Consider the following 15,484-nt stretch of genomic DNA (forward strand, 5'->3'; position numbering starts at 1 on the left):
GGTTCATGTGGAGAGTGTTAGGGGTAGGAGTGTGGTCTGGATAGTTCATGTGGAGAGTGTTAGGGGTAGGAGAGTTGTCTGGGTGGTTCATGTGGAGAGTGTTAGGGGTTGGAGTGTGGTCTGGGTGGTTCATGTAGAGAGTGTTAGGGGTTGAAGTGTGGTCTGGGTGGTTCATGTGGAGAGTGTTAGGGGTAGGAGTGTGGTCTGGGTGGTTCATGTGGAGAGTGTTAGGGGTAGGAGAGTTGTCTGGGTGGTTCATGTGGAGAGTGTTAGGGGTTGGAGTGTGGTCTGGGTGGTTCATGTGGAGAGTGTTAGGGGTAGGAGTGTGGTCTGGATAGTTCATGTGGAGAGTGTTAGGGGTAGGAGAGTTGTCTGGGTGGTTCACGTGGAGAGTGTTAGGGGTAGAGGTGTGGTCTGGGTGGTTCATGTGGAGAGTGTTAGGGGTAGGAGTGTGGTATGGGTGGTTCATGTGGAGAGTGTTAGGGGTAGGAGTGTGGTCTGGGTGGTTCATGTGGAGAGTGATAGGGGTAGGAGTGTGGTCTGGGTGGTTCATGTGGAGAGTGTTAGGGGTTGGAGTGTGGTCTGGGTGGTTCATGTGGAGAGTGTTAGGGGTTGGAGTGTGGTCTGGGTGGTTCATGTGGAGAGTGTTAGGGGTAGAAGTGTGGTCTGGGTGGTTCATGTGGAGAGTGTTAGGGGTAGGAGTGTGGTCTGGATAGTTCATGTGGAGAGTGTTAGGGGTAGGAGTGTGGTCTGGGTGGTTCATGTGGAGAGTGTTAGGGGTAGGAGTGTGGTCTGGGTGGTTCATGTGGAGAGTGTTAGGGGTAGGAGTGTGGTCTGGGTGGTTCATGTGGAGAGTGTTAGGGGTAGGAGTAGGGTCTGGGTGGTTCATGTGGAGAGTGTTAGGGGTTGGAGTGTGGTCTGGGTGGTTCATGTGGAGAGTTTTAGGGGTAGAGGTGTGGTCTGGGTGGTTCATGTGGAGAGTGTTAGGGGTAGGAGTGTGGTCTGGGTGGTTCATGTGGAGAGTGTTAGGGGTAGGAGTGTGGTCTGGGTGGTTCATGTGGAGAGTGTTAGGGGTAGGAGTGTGGTCTGGGTGGTTCATGTGGAGAGTGTTAGGGGTACGAGTGTGGTCTGGATAGTTCATGTGGAGAGTGTTAGGGGTTGGAGTGTGGTCTGGGTGGTTCATGTGGAGAGTGTTAGGGGTTGGAGTGTGGTCTGGGTGGTTCATGTGGAGAGTTTTAGGGGTAAAGGTGTGGTCTGGGTGGTTCATGTGGAGAGTGTTAGGGGTAGGAGTGTGGTCTGGGTGGTTCATGTGGAGAGTGTTAGGGGTAGGAGTGTGGTCTGGGTGGTTCATGTGGAGAGTGTTAGGGGTAGGAGTGTGGTCTGGGTGGTTCATGTGGAGAGTGTTAGGGGTAGGAGTGTGGTCTGGATAGTTCATGTGGAGAGTGTTAGGGGTTGGAGTGTGGTCTGGGTGGTTCATGTGGAGAGTGTTAGGGGTAGGAGTGTGGTCTGGGTGGTTCATGTGGAGAGTGTTAGGGGTAGGAGTGTGGTCTGGATAGTTCATGTGGAGAGTGTTAGGGGTAGGAGAGTTGTCTGGGTGGTTCATGTGGAGAGTGTTAGGGGTAGAGGTGTGGTCGGGGTGGTTCATGTGGAGAGTGTTAGGGGTAGGAGTGTGGTCTGTGTGGTTCATGTGGAGAGTGTTAGGGGTAGGAGTGTGGTCTGGATAGTTCATGTGGAGAGTGTTAGGGGTTGGAGTGTGGTCTGGGTGGTTCATGTGGAGAGTGTTAGGGGTAGGAGTGTGGTCTGGGTGGTTCATGTGGAGAGTGTTAGGGGTAGAGGTGTGGTCTGGGTGGTTCATGTGGAGAGTGTTAGGGGTAGGAGTGTGGTCTGGGTGGTTCATGTGGAGAGTGTTAGGGGTAGGAGTGTGGTCTGGGTGGTTCATGTGGAGAGTGTTAGGGGTTGGAGTGTGGTCTGGATAGTTCATGTGGAGAGTGTTAGGGGGAGAGGTGTGGTCTGGGTGGTTCATGTGGAGAGTGTTAGGGGTAGGAGTGTGGTCTGGGTGGTTCATGTGGAGAGTGTTAGGGGTAGGAGTGTGGTCTGGATAGTTCATGTGGAGAGTGTTAGGGGTTGGAGTGTGGTCTGGGTGGTTCATGTGGAGAGTGTTAGGGGTAGGAGTGTGGTCTGGATAGTTCATGTGGAGAGTGTTAGGGGTAGGAGAGTTGTCTGGGTGGTTCATGTGGAGAGTGTTAGGGGTAGAGGTGTGGTCTGGGTGGTTCATGTGGAGAGTGTTAGGGGTAGGAGTGTGGTCTGGGTGGTTCATGTGGAGAGTGTTAGGGGTAGGAGTGTGGTCTGGGTGGTTCATGTGGAGAGTGTTAGGGGTAGGAGTGTGGTCTGGGTGGTTCATGTGGAGAGTGTTAGGGGTAGGAGTGTGGTCTGGATAGTTCATGTGGAGAGTGTTAGGGGTAGGAGAGTTGTCTGGGTGGTTCATGTGGAGAGTGTTAGGGGTAGAGGTGTGGTCTGGGTGGTTCATGTGGAGAGTGTTAGGGGTAGGAGTGTGGTCTGGGTGGTTCATGTGGAGAGTGTTAGGGGTAGGAGTGTGGTCTGGGTGGTTCATGTGGAGAGTGTTAGGGGTAGGAGTGTGTTCTGGGTGGTTCATGTGGAGAGTGTTAGGGGTAGGAGTGTGGTCTGGGTGGTTCATGTGGAGAGTGTTAGGGGTTGAAGTGTGGGCTGGATAGTTCATGTGGAGAGTGTTAGGGGGAGAGGTTTGGTCTGGGTGGTTCATGTGGAGAGTGTTAGGGGTAGGAGTGTGGTCTGGGTGGTTCATGTGGAGAGTGTTAGGGGTAGGAGTGTGGTCTGGGTGGTTCATGTGGAGAGTGTTAGGGGTAGGAGTGTGGTCTGGGTGGTTCATGTGGAGTGATAGGGGTAGGAGTGTGGTCTGGGTGGTTCATGTGGAGAGTGTTAGGGGTAGGAGTGTGGTCTGGGTGGTTCATGTGGAGAGTGTTAGGGGTTGGAGTGTGGTCTGGGTGGTTCATGTGGAGAGTCTTAGGGGTAGGAGTGTGGTCTGGATAGTTCATGTGGAGAGTGTTAGTGGTAGGAGTGTGGTCTGGATAGTTCATGTGGAGAGTGTTAGGGGTAGGAGTGTGGTCTGGGTGGTTCATGTGGAGAGTGTTAGGGGTAGGAGTGTGGTCTGGGTGGTTCATGTGGAGAGTGTTAGGGGTTGGAGTGTGGTCTGGATAGTTCATGTGGAGAGTGTTAGGGGGAGAGGTGTGGTCTGGGTGGTTCATGTGGAGAGTGTTAGGGGTAGGAGTGTGGTCTGGGTGGTTCATGTGGAGAGTGTTAGGGGTAGGAGTGTGGTCTGGATAGTTCATGTGGAGAGTGTTAGGGGTTGGAGTGTGGTCTGGGTGGTTCATGTGGAGAGTGTTAGGGGTAGGAGTGTGGTCTGGATAGTTCATGTGGAGAGTGTTAGGGGTAGGAGAGTTGTCTGGGTGGTTCATGTGGAGAGTGTTAGGGGTAGAGGTGTGGTCTGGGTGGTTCATGTGGAGAGTGTTAGGGGTAGGAGTGTGGTCTGGGTGGTTCATGTGGAGAGTGTTAGGGGTAGGAGTGTGGTCTGGGTGGTTCATGTGGAGAGTGTTAGGGGTAGGAGTGTGGTCTGGGTGGTTCATGTGGAGAGTGTTAGGGGTAGGAGTGTGGTCTGGATAGTTCATGTGGAGAGTGTTAGGGGTAGGAGAGTTGTCTGGGTGGTTCATGTGGAGAGTGTTAGGGGTAGAGGTGTGGTCTGGGTGGTTCATGTGGAGAGTGTTAGGGGTAGGAGTGTGGTCTGGGTGGTTCATGTGGAGAGTGTTAGGGGTAGGAGTGTGGTCTGGGTGGTTCATGTGGAGAGTGTTAGGGGTAGGAGTGTGTTCTGGGTGGTTCATGTGGAGAGTGTTAGGGGTAGGAGTGTGGTCTGGGTGGTTCATGTGGAGAGTGTTAGGGGTTGAAGTGTGGGCTGGATAGTTCATGTGGAGAGTGTTAGGGGGAGAGGTTTGGTCTGGGTGGTTCATGTGGAGAGTGTTAGGGGTAGGAGTGTGGTCTGGGTGGTTCATGTGGAGAGTGTTAGGGGTAGGAGTGTGGTCTGGGTGGTTCATGTGGAGAGTGTTAGGGGTAGGAGTGTGGTCTGGGTGGTTCATGTGGAGTGATAGGGGTAGGAGTGTGGTCTGGGTGGTTCATGTGGAGAGTGTTAGGGGTAGGAGTGTGGTCTGGGTGGTTCATGTGGAGAGTGTTAGGGGTTGGAGTGTGGTCTGGGTGGTTCATGTGGAGAGTCTTAGGGGTAGGAGTGTGGTCTGGATAGTTCATGTGGAGAGTGTTAGTGGTAGGAGTGTGGTCTGGATAGTTCATGTGGAGAGTGTTAGGGGTAGGAGTGTGGTCTGGGTGGTTCATGTGGAGAGTGATAGGGGTAGGAGTGTGGTCTGGGTGGTTCATGTGGAGAGTGTTAGGGGTAGGAGTGTGGTCTGGGTGGTTCATGTAGAGAGTGTTAGGGGTAGGAGAGTTGTCTGGGTGGTTCATGTGGAGAGTGTTAGGGGTAGAGGTGTGGTCTGGGTGGTTCATGTGGAGAGTGTTAGGGGTAGGAGTGTGGTCTGGGTGGTTCATGTGGAGAGTGTTAGGGGTAGGAGTGTGGTCTGGGTGGTTCATGTGGAGAGTGTTAGGGGTAGGAGTGTGGTCTGGGTGGTTCATGTGGAGAGTGTTAGGGGTAGGAGTGTGGTCTGGGTGGTTCATGTGGAGAGTGTTAGAGGTAGGAGTGTGGTCTGGATAGTTCATGTGGAGAGTGTTAGGGGTTGGAGTGTGGTCTGGGTGGTTCATGTGGAGAGTGTTAGGGGTTGGAGTGTGGTCTGGGTGGTTCATGTGGAGAGTGTTAGGGGTAGGAGTGTGGTCTGGGTGGTTCATGTGGAGAGTGTTAGGGGTAGGAGTGTGGTCTGGATAGTTCATGTGGAGAGTGTTAGGGGTAGGAGTGTGGTCTGGGTGGTTCATGTGGAGAGTGTTAGGGGTTGGAGTGTGGTCTGGGTGGTTCATGTGGAGAGTGTTAGGGGTAGGAGTGTGGTCTGGATAGTTCATGTGGAGAGTGTTAGGGGTTGGAGTGTGGTCTGGGTGGTTCATGTGGAGAGTGTTAGGGGTAGGAGTGTGGTCTGGGTGGTTCATGTGGAGAGTGTTAGGGGTAGGAGTGTGGTCTGGATAGTTCATGTGGAGAGTGTTAGGGGTAGGAGTGTGTTCTGGGTGGTTCATGTGGAGAGTGTTAGGGGTAGGAGTGTGGTCTGGGTGGTTCATGTGGAGAGTGTTAGGGGTTGAAGTGTGGGCTGGATAGTTCATGTGGAGAGTGTTAGGGGGAGAGGTTTGGTCTGGGTGGTTCATGTGGAGAGTGTTAGGGGTAGGAATGTGGTCTGGGTGGTTCATGTGGAGAGTGTTAGGGGTAGGAGTGTGGTCTGGGTGGTTCATGTGGAGAGTGTTAGGGGTAGGAGTGTGGTCTGGGTGGTTCATGTGGAGTGATAGGGGTAGGAGTGTGGTCTGGGTGGTTCATGTGGAGAGTGTTAGGGGTAGGAGTGTGGTCTGGGTGGTTCATGTGGAGAGTGTTAGGGGTTGGAGTGTGGTCTGGGTGGTTCATGTGGAGAGTCTTAGGGGTAGGAGTGTGGTCTGGATAGTTCATGTGGAGAGTGTTAGTGGTAGGAGTGTGGTCTGGATAGTTCATGTGGAGAGTGTTAGGGGTAGGAGTGTGGTCTGGGTGGTTCATGTGGAGAGTGATAGGGGTAGGAGTGTGGTCTGGGTGGTTCATGTGGAGAGTGTTAGGGGTAGGAGTGTGGTCTGGGTGGTTCATGTAGAGAGTGTTAGGGGTAGGAGAGTTGTCTGGGTGGTTCATGTGGAGAGTGTTAGGGGTAGAGGTGTGGTCTGGGTGGTTCATGTGGAGAGTGTTAGGGGTAGGAGTGTGGTCTGGGTGGTTCATGTGGAGAGTGTTAGGGGTAGGAGTGTGGTCTGGGTGGTTCATGTGGAGAGTGTTAGGGGTAGGAGTGTGGTCTGGGTGGTTCATGTGGAGAGTGTTAGAGGTAGGAGTGTGGTCTGGATAGTTCATGTGGAGAGTGTTAGGGGTTGGAGTGTGGTCTGGGTGGTTCATGTGGAGAGTGTTAGGGGTTGGAGTGTGGTCTGGGTGGTTCATGTGGAGAGTGTTAGGGGTAGGAGTGTGGTCTGGGTGGTTCATGTGGAGAGTGTTAGGGGTAGGAGTGTGGTCTGGATAGTTCATGTGGAGAGTGTTAGGGGTAGGAGTGTGGTCTGGGTGGTTCATGTGGAGAGTGTTAGGGGTTGGAGTGTGGTCTGGGTGGTTCATGTGGAGAGTGTTAGGGGTAGGAGTGTGGTCTGGGTGGTTCATGTGGAGAGTGTTAGGGGTAGGAGTGTGGTCTGGGTGGTTCATGTGATGAGTGTTAGGGGTAGGAGTGTGGTCTGGGTGGTTCATGTGGAGAGTGTTAGGGGTAGGAGTGTGGTCTGGATAGTTCATGTGGAGAGTGTTAGGGGTAGAAGTGTGGTCTGGGTGGTTCATGTGGAGAGTGTTAGGGGTAGGAGTGTGGTCTGGGTGGTTCATGTGGAGAGTGTTAGGGGTAGAGGAGTGGTCTGGATAGTTCATGTGGAGAGTGTTAGGGGTAGGAGTGTGGTCTGGATCAGCTGGGGCTCACAGGAGTGGGAGTTTCGACATTGCTCGAGTGCCGCCACTCAGAGACCAACGCTGCCCCTCGACGTATGTTGAAACCCACTCAAGCTATCACCCTTGGCCGCGGCAGCGTTAACAACGATGCCGACAATGATAACGAGGATAGCCACGATAACGATGACAGACGAGGACACTGCACGGCACTCACGCATGAAGTCTCGTCGTACGGACGACTTGGTGTTGCCGAATTCTGGCGAGGTCTTCTTGAAAGCGTTCCGCAGCAGGTGTGCCCTCTCCGTGAAGCTGCTCGTGGGAAACAGGGAGGTGGGGAGTAAAACGGTGACCGGCACCAGCGCCACGAGCACCGCCAGCGGCGTCAGCGCCGCCGCGTCTCCTTCCCTTGGCTTCTCGTGCCGCCGAGACGCCGGGCAACGCCGTAAAACCAAAAGCGTCTCGGGGACCGCGCCGTCAGCGGGCGCGGGAGAAGGGCGACGCGTGACACGGCGCACGAGCGTGCGCGCTCTCAAACAAAGATAATCATCGTATATCCGCAGCACTGCTGCTGTGATTTTTTGCAGTATATTCTGTCAAAATCTCCGCTGCGTTTTTGCGGTCGCGCCGCTCGTCATCGCCGGCGTTTCCGGCTCCACGCGCCGGGGAACTTCTCCGAGGACCGAAGCCAAAACTTGAGGTCACGGCACGCAGAGCGAAACGCCGGACATCGTGCCACGGAGCGCCTCCGCGAAGACCAAACGCGCTCGGGGCGAATTCACCAGCTCGTCGAATCCGGAGCCAAATTTGCGCACAATTCGTGTAATTGCGGAATGGCGTGGATTGCTACAAAAGCTACAAAAGCCTGCCGTGGTGAAGTCCGTTGCCAAACGGCCGATCCGGAACGGCCGCACGGAGCGAGTGCGCGGCCGCACGTTCTCCGCCTACACGAGCAGCGGGCGTTCAAGCAAGAGAGGAAGAGGCAAGCCAAGAGAGACGCGGTGCTCCTCCTGCAGAGCCACCCCACAGCGACGGTGTGTGTCCCTGGGTGTCACCCGACGCCAACCTGAAGGCGGCTTAATGAGAGAGAGAAAAAAAATACTTTGAAGCATGTCACACATCACTCGGCCTGCACTGCTCCAGTTAGGTCACGCTTGGGTCACCTTCGTCGTCATGCCGACTCATGCGTGCGGCACCGCGGTGACGCCACCGCAAAGCGTTACCGTTCATTGTTTCTTTTGGTCAGATCGCCTAAAAATGTAGAAAATGTGTCGGACACCCTCCTCCACCCGACACAGCCAAATAGACGTGACAATTTAGTCCGGCTTCACCGGTGTGTGGTTGGAGAGCGATCCCACGGCGCTAAACGTTGGGCATGACGTTTCGCTGGGAGCATCATCAGGCAGTTGCCAGAAAATACCAGCGAAAACGTTGCAATGATTTTTGTTTGCGTGCAAGTCACTGGTGACTGGGCTGAGACCATCAACTCACCGCACCCGAGAGGAAACTGTAATCACAGGCGGCTGCTGAAACCTGGACCCAGGACGCCTGCGGTGTTGGCTCAGCACTCTAAGCTCCGAGCCACCCATTGCCAGAGGCAAGGCCACTGCGCTCACGGGGTCTTGTAATACGACACTACAGTGATGTCGCTCATCCCGGAAGTCGCTTGAAAGTCGCTTGAAAGTCTTTTCTCCCTTCGAATTGGTACAGCGGCGTGTGCGGGGACACGCGGTGTCGCCGCCGCCGCCTCGGCGTACACGCGGCTGCGAGACAAAGCTACGGCTATGCTTGGGGCCTGCATTCTCGTGAGACAGAGCGATGGCTCTACTTGGGGCCTGTGTTCTCGTGTGCTGGCGCACGCAGAGGAGCAACTCAGGGAGAGAGGAGCTCGCTCGGCGGAGAGGTAAATGGCAGGAGCCGGAGAGGAAATGGAACACGTCAAGCAAGCAAGCGGAAGAATAAAATGTGGGGCGGAAAAAAATATACAGCTCGGGTTGTCGCGATACGATACGGCATTCATTTTTACTACGACGATTATTATCATCGCAAAGTCACTTTATCGTAACTTTCGCAATCTCATCGTTTTGATTTTGCCCTGAGCTGTCCTTTCACTGAGACTAAAGTTCTTCAAGTCACAATTTCACTCGCACCGAGCCTGCCGTAAGCACTTTAACCGCTGCAACTTTACAACCGGCAACGGTTGCCCAACGCACTCGCGGGGAGCGGCTGCGCCCCGACGCTTCCAGTGGCATGGACTCGGAGGTCCGGGATCTCCGCTCCTGCACCCCCAGGGCGAATATGGAGAGCGTGGGCCGAGCAGGGCGTTTGCTCCATGGTACCGGGGCGGACTGTGGATCTCTGTCGAGGCTGTCTGGGAGCTTTAAAGTCCCGGCCCAAAAATTGTTCCTCTGTCAGAACTCGGCCACTGCTGAGCTGCCGTTGATGTAAAAAAGCACCTTGAGATGTTACGGTGAGAGGCGCCACGAGAGAATCTGCAATTATTGCTATTTTGGTGTTGGCGAGCAGCACACCTCCCTCTGCGATTTGTCGAGTATATTCGTATCAGGCCTGAACGTGTTTGTCCTGCTGTGATGGGCTTTTTTTTACGATTCGAATTGGCCATTGAGGAGCATCTATCACAGATTAAGTTCTAAGCGTTTTAGCCATCTAATCAGTTTCTCACCATTTGCAGATAGAGCTGAATTTTAATCGATCCTGCCTGAGTAGGTATCGCCGCCGTAGCAGCATCAGGCGATGATAATCAGGATATGACAGAATGTACCGTTCGGCACGTATCGCCGTACCGCCGTACCGCGGCAACCCTGACAGGAGCACACAAAGCGATAGGGAAACACAACAATCCATTTCGTCACCTTGCCCCGTTACGTGACAGGCGGATCAGCGCCTCACGACAAGGAGTAACTTCTTTAGTTACGGAGGGCAACCGTGCGACCAGTTGGGTTTGGCGGGCGGGCGGGCGTGCGGGCGGGCGGACGGGCGGGGTGGGCGTGTGCAGGAACAAACAAAAGGTAAGGGGGGATGGGATGGGGGGGAACACGCGGAGACCGTTAACACAGCACAATACGGCGCACACACGTGTGACACACGTGCAACACGCATGTGACACGCAGACTGCATCCGTCCGGGAAACGTAGCGCCGTCGCGATAGCCATGCGCACTACGAACAATGAAGAGTGCCAAAGATGTCTCTTCGCCAACCCAGAGCCATCGTCTGCCACTGCCGTCTATAGAGGAGAACGCCCTCCAATCAAATCAGCCGGAATCCCCGCCCCATCTCATCGGATGCTCTGAAGCCAAGCAGGGGCGAGCCTGGCGAGCGCTTGGATTATGCTGTCCAATGACACATCGTTTCTGCCGATACCGGAGTCGCTGCTGTTGGCAGTGATCTAAACCGACTGGAGGCAATGGTGACTGCAAAACCAAACCCCTGTGGGGGAATGTTTGCAATGACGGTGGCTAGGAGATGTTAACTTCGTCGCCTGGTATACAGGTCGTGGGTCTGATCTCGAGTTTGTATGTTGTCTCCCCCACCATTGGATGGGGAGGGGAAGGGATGGGAAGGGATGGGAGGGAAAGGGAGGTTAGGGGAAGGGAGGGGATGGGAGGGGATGGAAGAGGAAGGGATGGGATGGGAGGGGAAGGAGGGGAAGGGATGGGATGGGAGTGAGGTGCAGCGGTGTGGGCATGCACGTGCCTCTTGTTGAGGATCGAGGTGAGCATGATGCGGTCCGACTTCTGTGCGCGTGCCTCACTCTCCTGCACCTCCTCCACCAGCGACTGGAAGCACGAGCGGCGGACGCTGCACACGCGGACGGGGCGGCGGTGAGAGTGACGACGAGGGCGGGGGCCTCGAGAGCTCACTGACGAGCGGACGAGGTGATGAGCCGACGAGCGGATGAGGTGACGAGTTGAGGAGGTGACGAGGTGAGCGCCGCGGTCGTTGGAGCGGTCAGCTACACGCGCCGAACTGAGAGCGCTCGCCGCCGATGCAGCATAAAGACGCCCCCAAAAGAAATAATTAAGCTACGTTTAAATAAATAACTGCGCTGTTAAACTACAGACGACATAGTAAACCACTGCGGCCCGTGCCCCTTCAACAAAGGAGGAAGAGCGACACGACACAACTCTCTGCTGCAGCACTCTTGTCGCGGTCAGCAGCACGCCTCGACACTGGCACCTTACTCTCGAGAGCTGCCGCCGCCGCTGCCGTCGTGCGCAGGGATAAACTCCAACTTACACTTTCCACACAGCGTCTGGGACGAGGCACGTGATAGGGATGAGGATGAGAGCCATCCAGAACACGCCGCTCTTCAGCATCATGCTCGCCTGGCCCAGTCAGAACAGAAACAGCAGCAGCAGCAGTCGCGTCACGCACGCCCCCACGCACGCAGCAATCCGTTCCCAAGAAGGGTCGTTGCCCGAAACATCACCTATAGGATATTATATTTCCTTTTAAGGCAACGGCGTGGCTGGTGAACATGCCAACGCAGCAGCATCGCTACCGGAAAATTCACCGATACGTTCCAGGTAACTTTCACAGGTCCACCTCAAGTCTCCAGCGAGTGGGACAAGCAGTGCTGTACAGCATAGGCACCCCCTCACTCTACGCGGGTGCGGTAGTCGTAGTAGTAGACGCCTCGCAAGACAAAGGCGCCCTGCCGAGTAGCACACACAGCACAAACAACGTTATATCACGTCGGACCACGGTGCTCAAGCAGTAACTCAGTAAATCTCGACTTAAAGCTTTCGGGACTGCAGGAATTCATATTCTTGGGTCTTTCGGTAAAGTCACGTAGATAGGTTCAAAGAAAATAACAAAAAAGAACAAAAAAACTACGATGTTTCGATTGCAACACAAGCAATCGTCATCAGGAAAAGTCGTAGTTTTTGGTTATTTTTTGTTATTTTCTTTGAACCTATCTACGTGACTTTACCGAAAGACCCAAGAATATAGTAACTCATTTACACATTTTGTTCACGTGACAAACCTTACTAACCTGGCTTGTGTCGGGTAGAGGGTGGGTCTACGACACATTTACGTGATCCGACCCAAAACACTTTATTAGGAATAATGCCATTACCTCGGTCAAAACGACCGCTGCTGATTTGAACCCCGATGTGAGGATGACGATTGTGACGATGTCCCTTACCTGGCCGCTCATGTCGGGAGCAAGTGGGATGGCCGGCCACAGCAGGGAGTAGATGCCGAAAAAGACGACCCACAGGGCGATGCTGCCCCACACGGCGATGTGGCTCAGCTGCGGATGCGGACACGAGGAGGAGCCGGTGTCACCCTCACCCCCAGCCAGCCAGCGGGTGAGCGTGACATTCACGGTGCTACGTGGCTCCCCATCACGCTCAGCGTTAAAGCGTTGTCCCTTCCGTGCAGTGCTTCCATTGAGCTGGCCATGTGGAGCTAATGGACTAGCACGGCTGATCTGCAGCACTAAAGCCACGCTACTGCTGCTGCTGCCACTGCTGTACGTGTCGGATTCACTGCGTTTATCACCCAATTCAACGGAGCAGTTCAACCTGTGTAGGCGCCAGGCACGAATGGGTGAGTCCAGGGGTCGGCAACCTGCGGCTCCGGACCCGCACGTGGCTCTTTAAACCTTTCCCGTTCCGATGACGTACTTAGACGTACGTACATGTGTGTGTGTGTACACACACACATGTACATACACACACACACATGCACACACGTGTACGTACATGAACGTACACATGTGCACGTCATCAGTTTTTCTTTCGATTCTGTTACGATGACGTCCACGTACGGTATCGGAATAAATTAAATAGAATAACTTTGTCGGTACCGAGGCTCCCACAAGGCCATGCGGAAGGGCGTGCGGCACAGTTTGGCGCAGATATCATAGAGCGGCAGCCGTCATGTCGCCACGGTTCTCCGCGGTGAGTAACAACGTCTTTAAAACCAACGTCGCTGCTGCTACACCTCAAATGAACGCCGAGCTGCTTACGCGTTCCGGGATTCAGCGGTGAACGGGGGACACCCCACACCCTGCGACTTGCAGTACGCCTCCGAATGGGGAAGGGTTAAGGACCGCTTAACCCTGTTCTTGTTATTTAGGTTACCGACCCCTGGGTTGAGCACACACCGGTCACTCGTACACTACTCTATCTTTATTATTATTATTATTATTCCTTCATGTGAAAAGGGCTCCTCTTGAGACACGTCATCACAGTTGGACCCATCCCAGCAGCGAGCCACTGATGGCAGAGTTCCAGTGCAGTTGGCGGCAATGCTGACAAATGACCTGCAACTTTACTCACCTGGGATTACAGGCAACAGCAAAAGGCAACATCACACCTCGCTTGAGAAAATCTGCCAACACCCGACTGAAAACGCCTCTTGAGACTCAAGTGAGGCTTTACTGACTAGACAAGCACACTCATCGCAGCAGCAACACAGAAGAAGAGACGTCACTCACCCTGGTCCACGCTGTGGTCTCCAGGCCGGCCTTCAAGCAAACTGTGATCACCACCAACTGGAACACAGCAGCAGGAGCAGGAGGAGAAGGATTTTGGCAACGTTTTGACCCCTAAAGCAGTGCACGCACGACCTACTCGATTTCAACTGACGCCGTGGGATCTTTAAATGTCAACCGCATATCACACGATGCGCGTCACGCGGCGCGTGCGATACGGCGCGCTTCACACGAGTAATGCACCCGCAGTATTAATTGGTGCGGCCGTCAGAGTCGAACGGCGAGCGCCCTTGCGACGAGCGGCAAGCGAACGCGCCGGCGGAGGGGCTTGGCCGTACGCCACCACGAGACGCGGCCTTGCCGGGGTGCGAACTCGTGACCTTCTGACCACGAGCCATGTGCGGGCCCCGTTTCACCGCACACTCATTCGTGTGGAGGTTGACGGCAAACAACGTAACCACAATTGGCCAAACACCCTAAAGCCGGAGCATGACCCGCGACTCTCTCAATACAAACCTACAATGGGATCATGTGCGGCATTGTGGCCCCCTCCTGCGAGAATGGGGCAGGACCCTCCCGAGTCTTGAGACTCGCCAAGGCTCACGGCATTGGCGAGGGTTTTTTGACGAGCGAGTTGTTGACGGACAACACGGCTGATGCAGGACCAACATTTGCAAAATGGGAGAATGGGCCAACGGACGCCGTGAAGCCAGCCCTTACCAGCACAACACTCGCCGCACGCTCACCGCACACATGCCACTCACCGCACGTTCACCGCACGCTCACAGCATATTCACTGCACACATGCCACTCACCGCACGCTCACCGCACATTCACCATGCACGTGCCACTCACCGCACGCTCACCGCACACTAACCGTGCACGTGCCACTCACCGCACATTCACCGCGCACGTGCCACTCACCGCACACTCACCGCAAATTCACCGTGCGCTCACCATGCACATACAACTCAGCGCACACTCACCGTGTAAACAATGTTGCCCAGGAAGAGGTAATCTGGAGTATTTCCGCTTGAAAACAATATATCTAGACGAGGAACAAAGGGCATGACACAGCAGGGGTGTCAGTGCTACTCGGCTCTTGTGCGTACCGGCAGCACCGCACTCAGGAGTGAGACGCCCAACGTGGGGGGTGCTGCCCACTGCCACGACAACAGAGAGGACATCAGGAGAGAGAGAGGCCTTCAGGAGAGAGAGAGAGGCCTTCAGGAGAGAGAGAGGCCCTCGAGAGAGAGAGACCTTTAGCAGAGAGAGAGGCCTCCAGCAGAGAGAGGCCTCCAGGACAGAGAAAGGCCTTCAGGAGAGAGAGTGAGGTGTTGCTCTTCCTCTTCCTCCGTTGAAGGAGTGCAGACCACGGTGGTTTGCGATGTGCTCCATTGTGTGTGTGGCACAACCACAGCTTGTCAGTGCTTATGAACGTGTGCTATGATGGTATGCGGACCGGCTGTCAATGCCCTGCTGAGGGCCTCTTCACACGCTGCTGACAGTGAGAGATATTTATCCATACTTCACCGCGCTAGTCAGCGTCGGTTGGTGGAGGTGCAGGGGAGGGCACAGCAGCCTAAAACCCTTGCCACCGCTGCCACCACCTCCACCGCTACCACCGCCGCCACTGGCATAGCGCAGTCGCCTTCACTACAGCAGGAATGGCGCGCGTACTGATCGCACTACGTTAATGTTGTTGTTCTTCAAGTCCCACCTCTTCTCTGTCGCCCATTCTCTTCCTCTTCCCTTGCCCCTCCACTCCTTCCCGTCCCTCCCCTGTAGCCCTCTCGTGATCTCTAAGTATCCCTCTATCGCTGCTGTCCCTCGTTCCTCAACCCGTGCAGCATGCCCCTGTCCACTACACCATTCAATTCTGTCGTCGTTTTGTCAGTGATATCAACCGCCTTGAGTGCAGGCGCTCTCTATGAATGTAAATTAGATTGTCCTCGTTGTTGTTGTTGTCATTGTTGCGACGGCGGGTTGACTGGAGATAGGAATCGTCAAGAAGCGCGTTCTGGGGGCCGCAGTTTGCGCGCCGCGTGACCTCACCGTGCTCGACGGCCTTGAGAGGGATCCAGAACAAGACGACGGAGTGGAAGAGGCCGTTGAGGCAGTGAATCCAGAAGATCTGAAGGGCACAAGACGAGGCGCGATGGTCAGTCGTCGCACGACAGACAAGGTCGCCACGTTGGCCTGCGATGCGTCTCCCATGACTCGTAGAACCTTACTTTCTCCCAAACGGAGCCGCTTATATATTCATTAAGTTATTATATACACACATGTAAAAATAAAACAAAAGTGACGAAATTGTGGGTGCATGAACAGCAATATTTCTGGGGCTGTGAATGTTTGCGTGCCG

General features: G+C 54.7%; 1 protein-coding gene across 7 annotated transcripts in view; it reads right to left on the reverse strand.

Moving 5' to 3' along the window:
• The window catches only part of LOC144736275 (phospholipid-transporting ATPase IA-like), a 188,574-nt gene that overhangs the window by 12,174 nt on the left and 160,916 nt on the right, over positions 1-15,484 (reverse strand). For 5 of the 7 annotated variants that reach the window (XM_078618906.1, XM_078618908.1, XM_078618904.1 and 2 more), the window contains 7 exons: positions 15,175-15,253; positions 14,106-14,167; positions 13,123-13,179; positions 11,824-11,931; positions 10,911-10,999; positions 10,368-10,472; positions 6,870-6,964 (listed from right to left, as the gene is read on the reverse strand). In XM_078618906.1, coding sequence (XP_078475032.1) covers positions 6,870-6,964; positions 10,368-10,472; positions 10,911-10,999; positions 11,824-11,931; positions 13,123-13,179; positions 14,106-14,167; positions 15,175-15,253 — 595 coding nt within the window. Of the gene's footprint in view, positions 1-6,869; positions 6,965-9,525; positions 9,578-10,367; positions 10,473-10,910; positions 11,000-11,219; positions 11,329-11,823; positions 11,932-13,122; positions 13,180-14,105; positions 14,168-15,174; positions 15,254-15,484 lie in introns of those variants that run through there. The other 2 variants (XM_078618909.1, XR_013588747.1) reach the window with 2 other exon arrangements.

Source organism: Lampetra planeri, chromosome 60 (genome assembly GCF_965212315.1).
Source record: "Lampetra planeri chromosome 60, kcLamPlan1.2.h2, whole genome shotgun sequence".
NCBI lineage: Eukaryota > Metazoa > Chordata > Hyperoartia > Petromyzontiformes > Petromyzontidae > Lampetra > Lampetra planeri.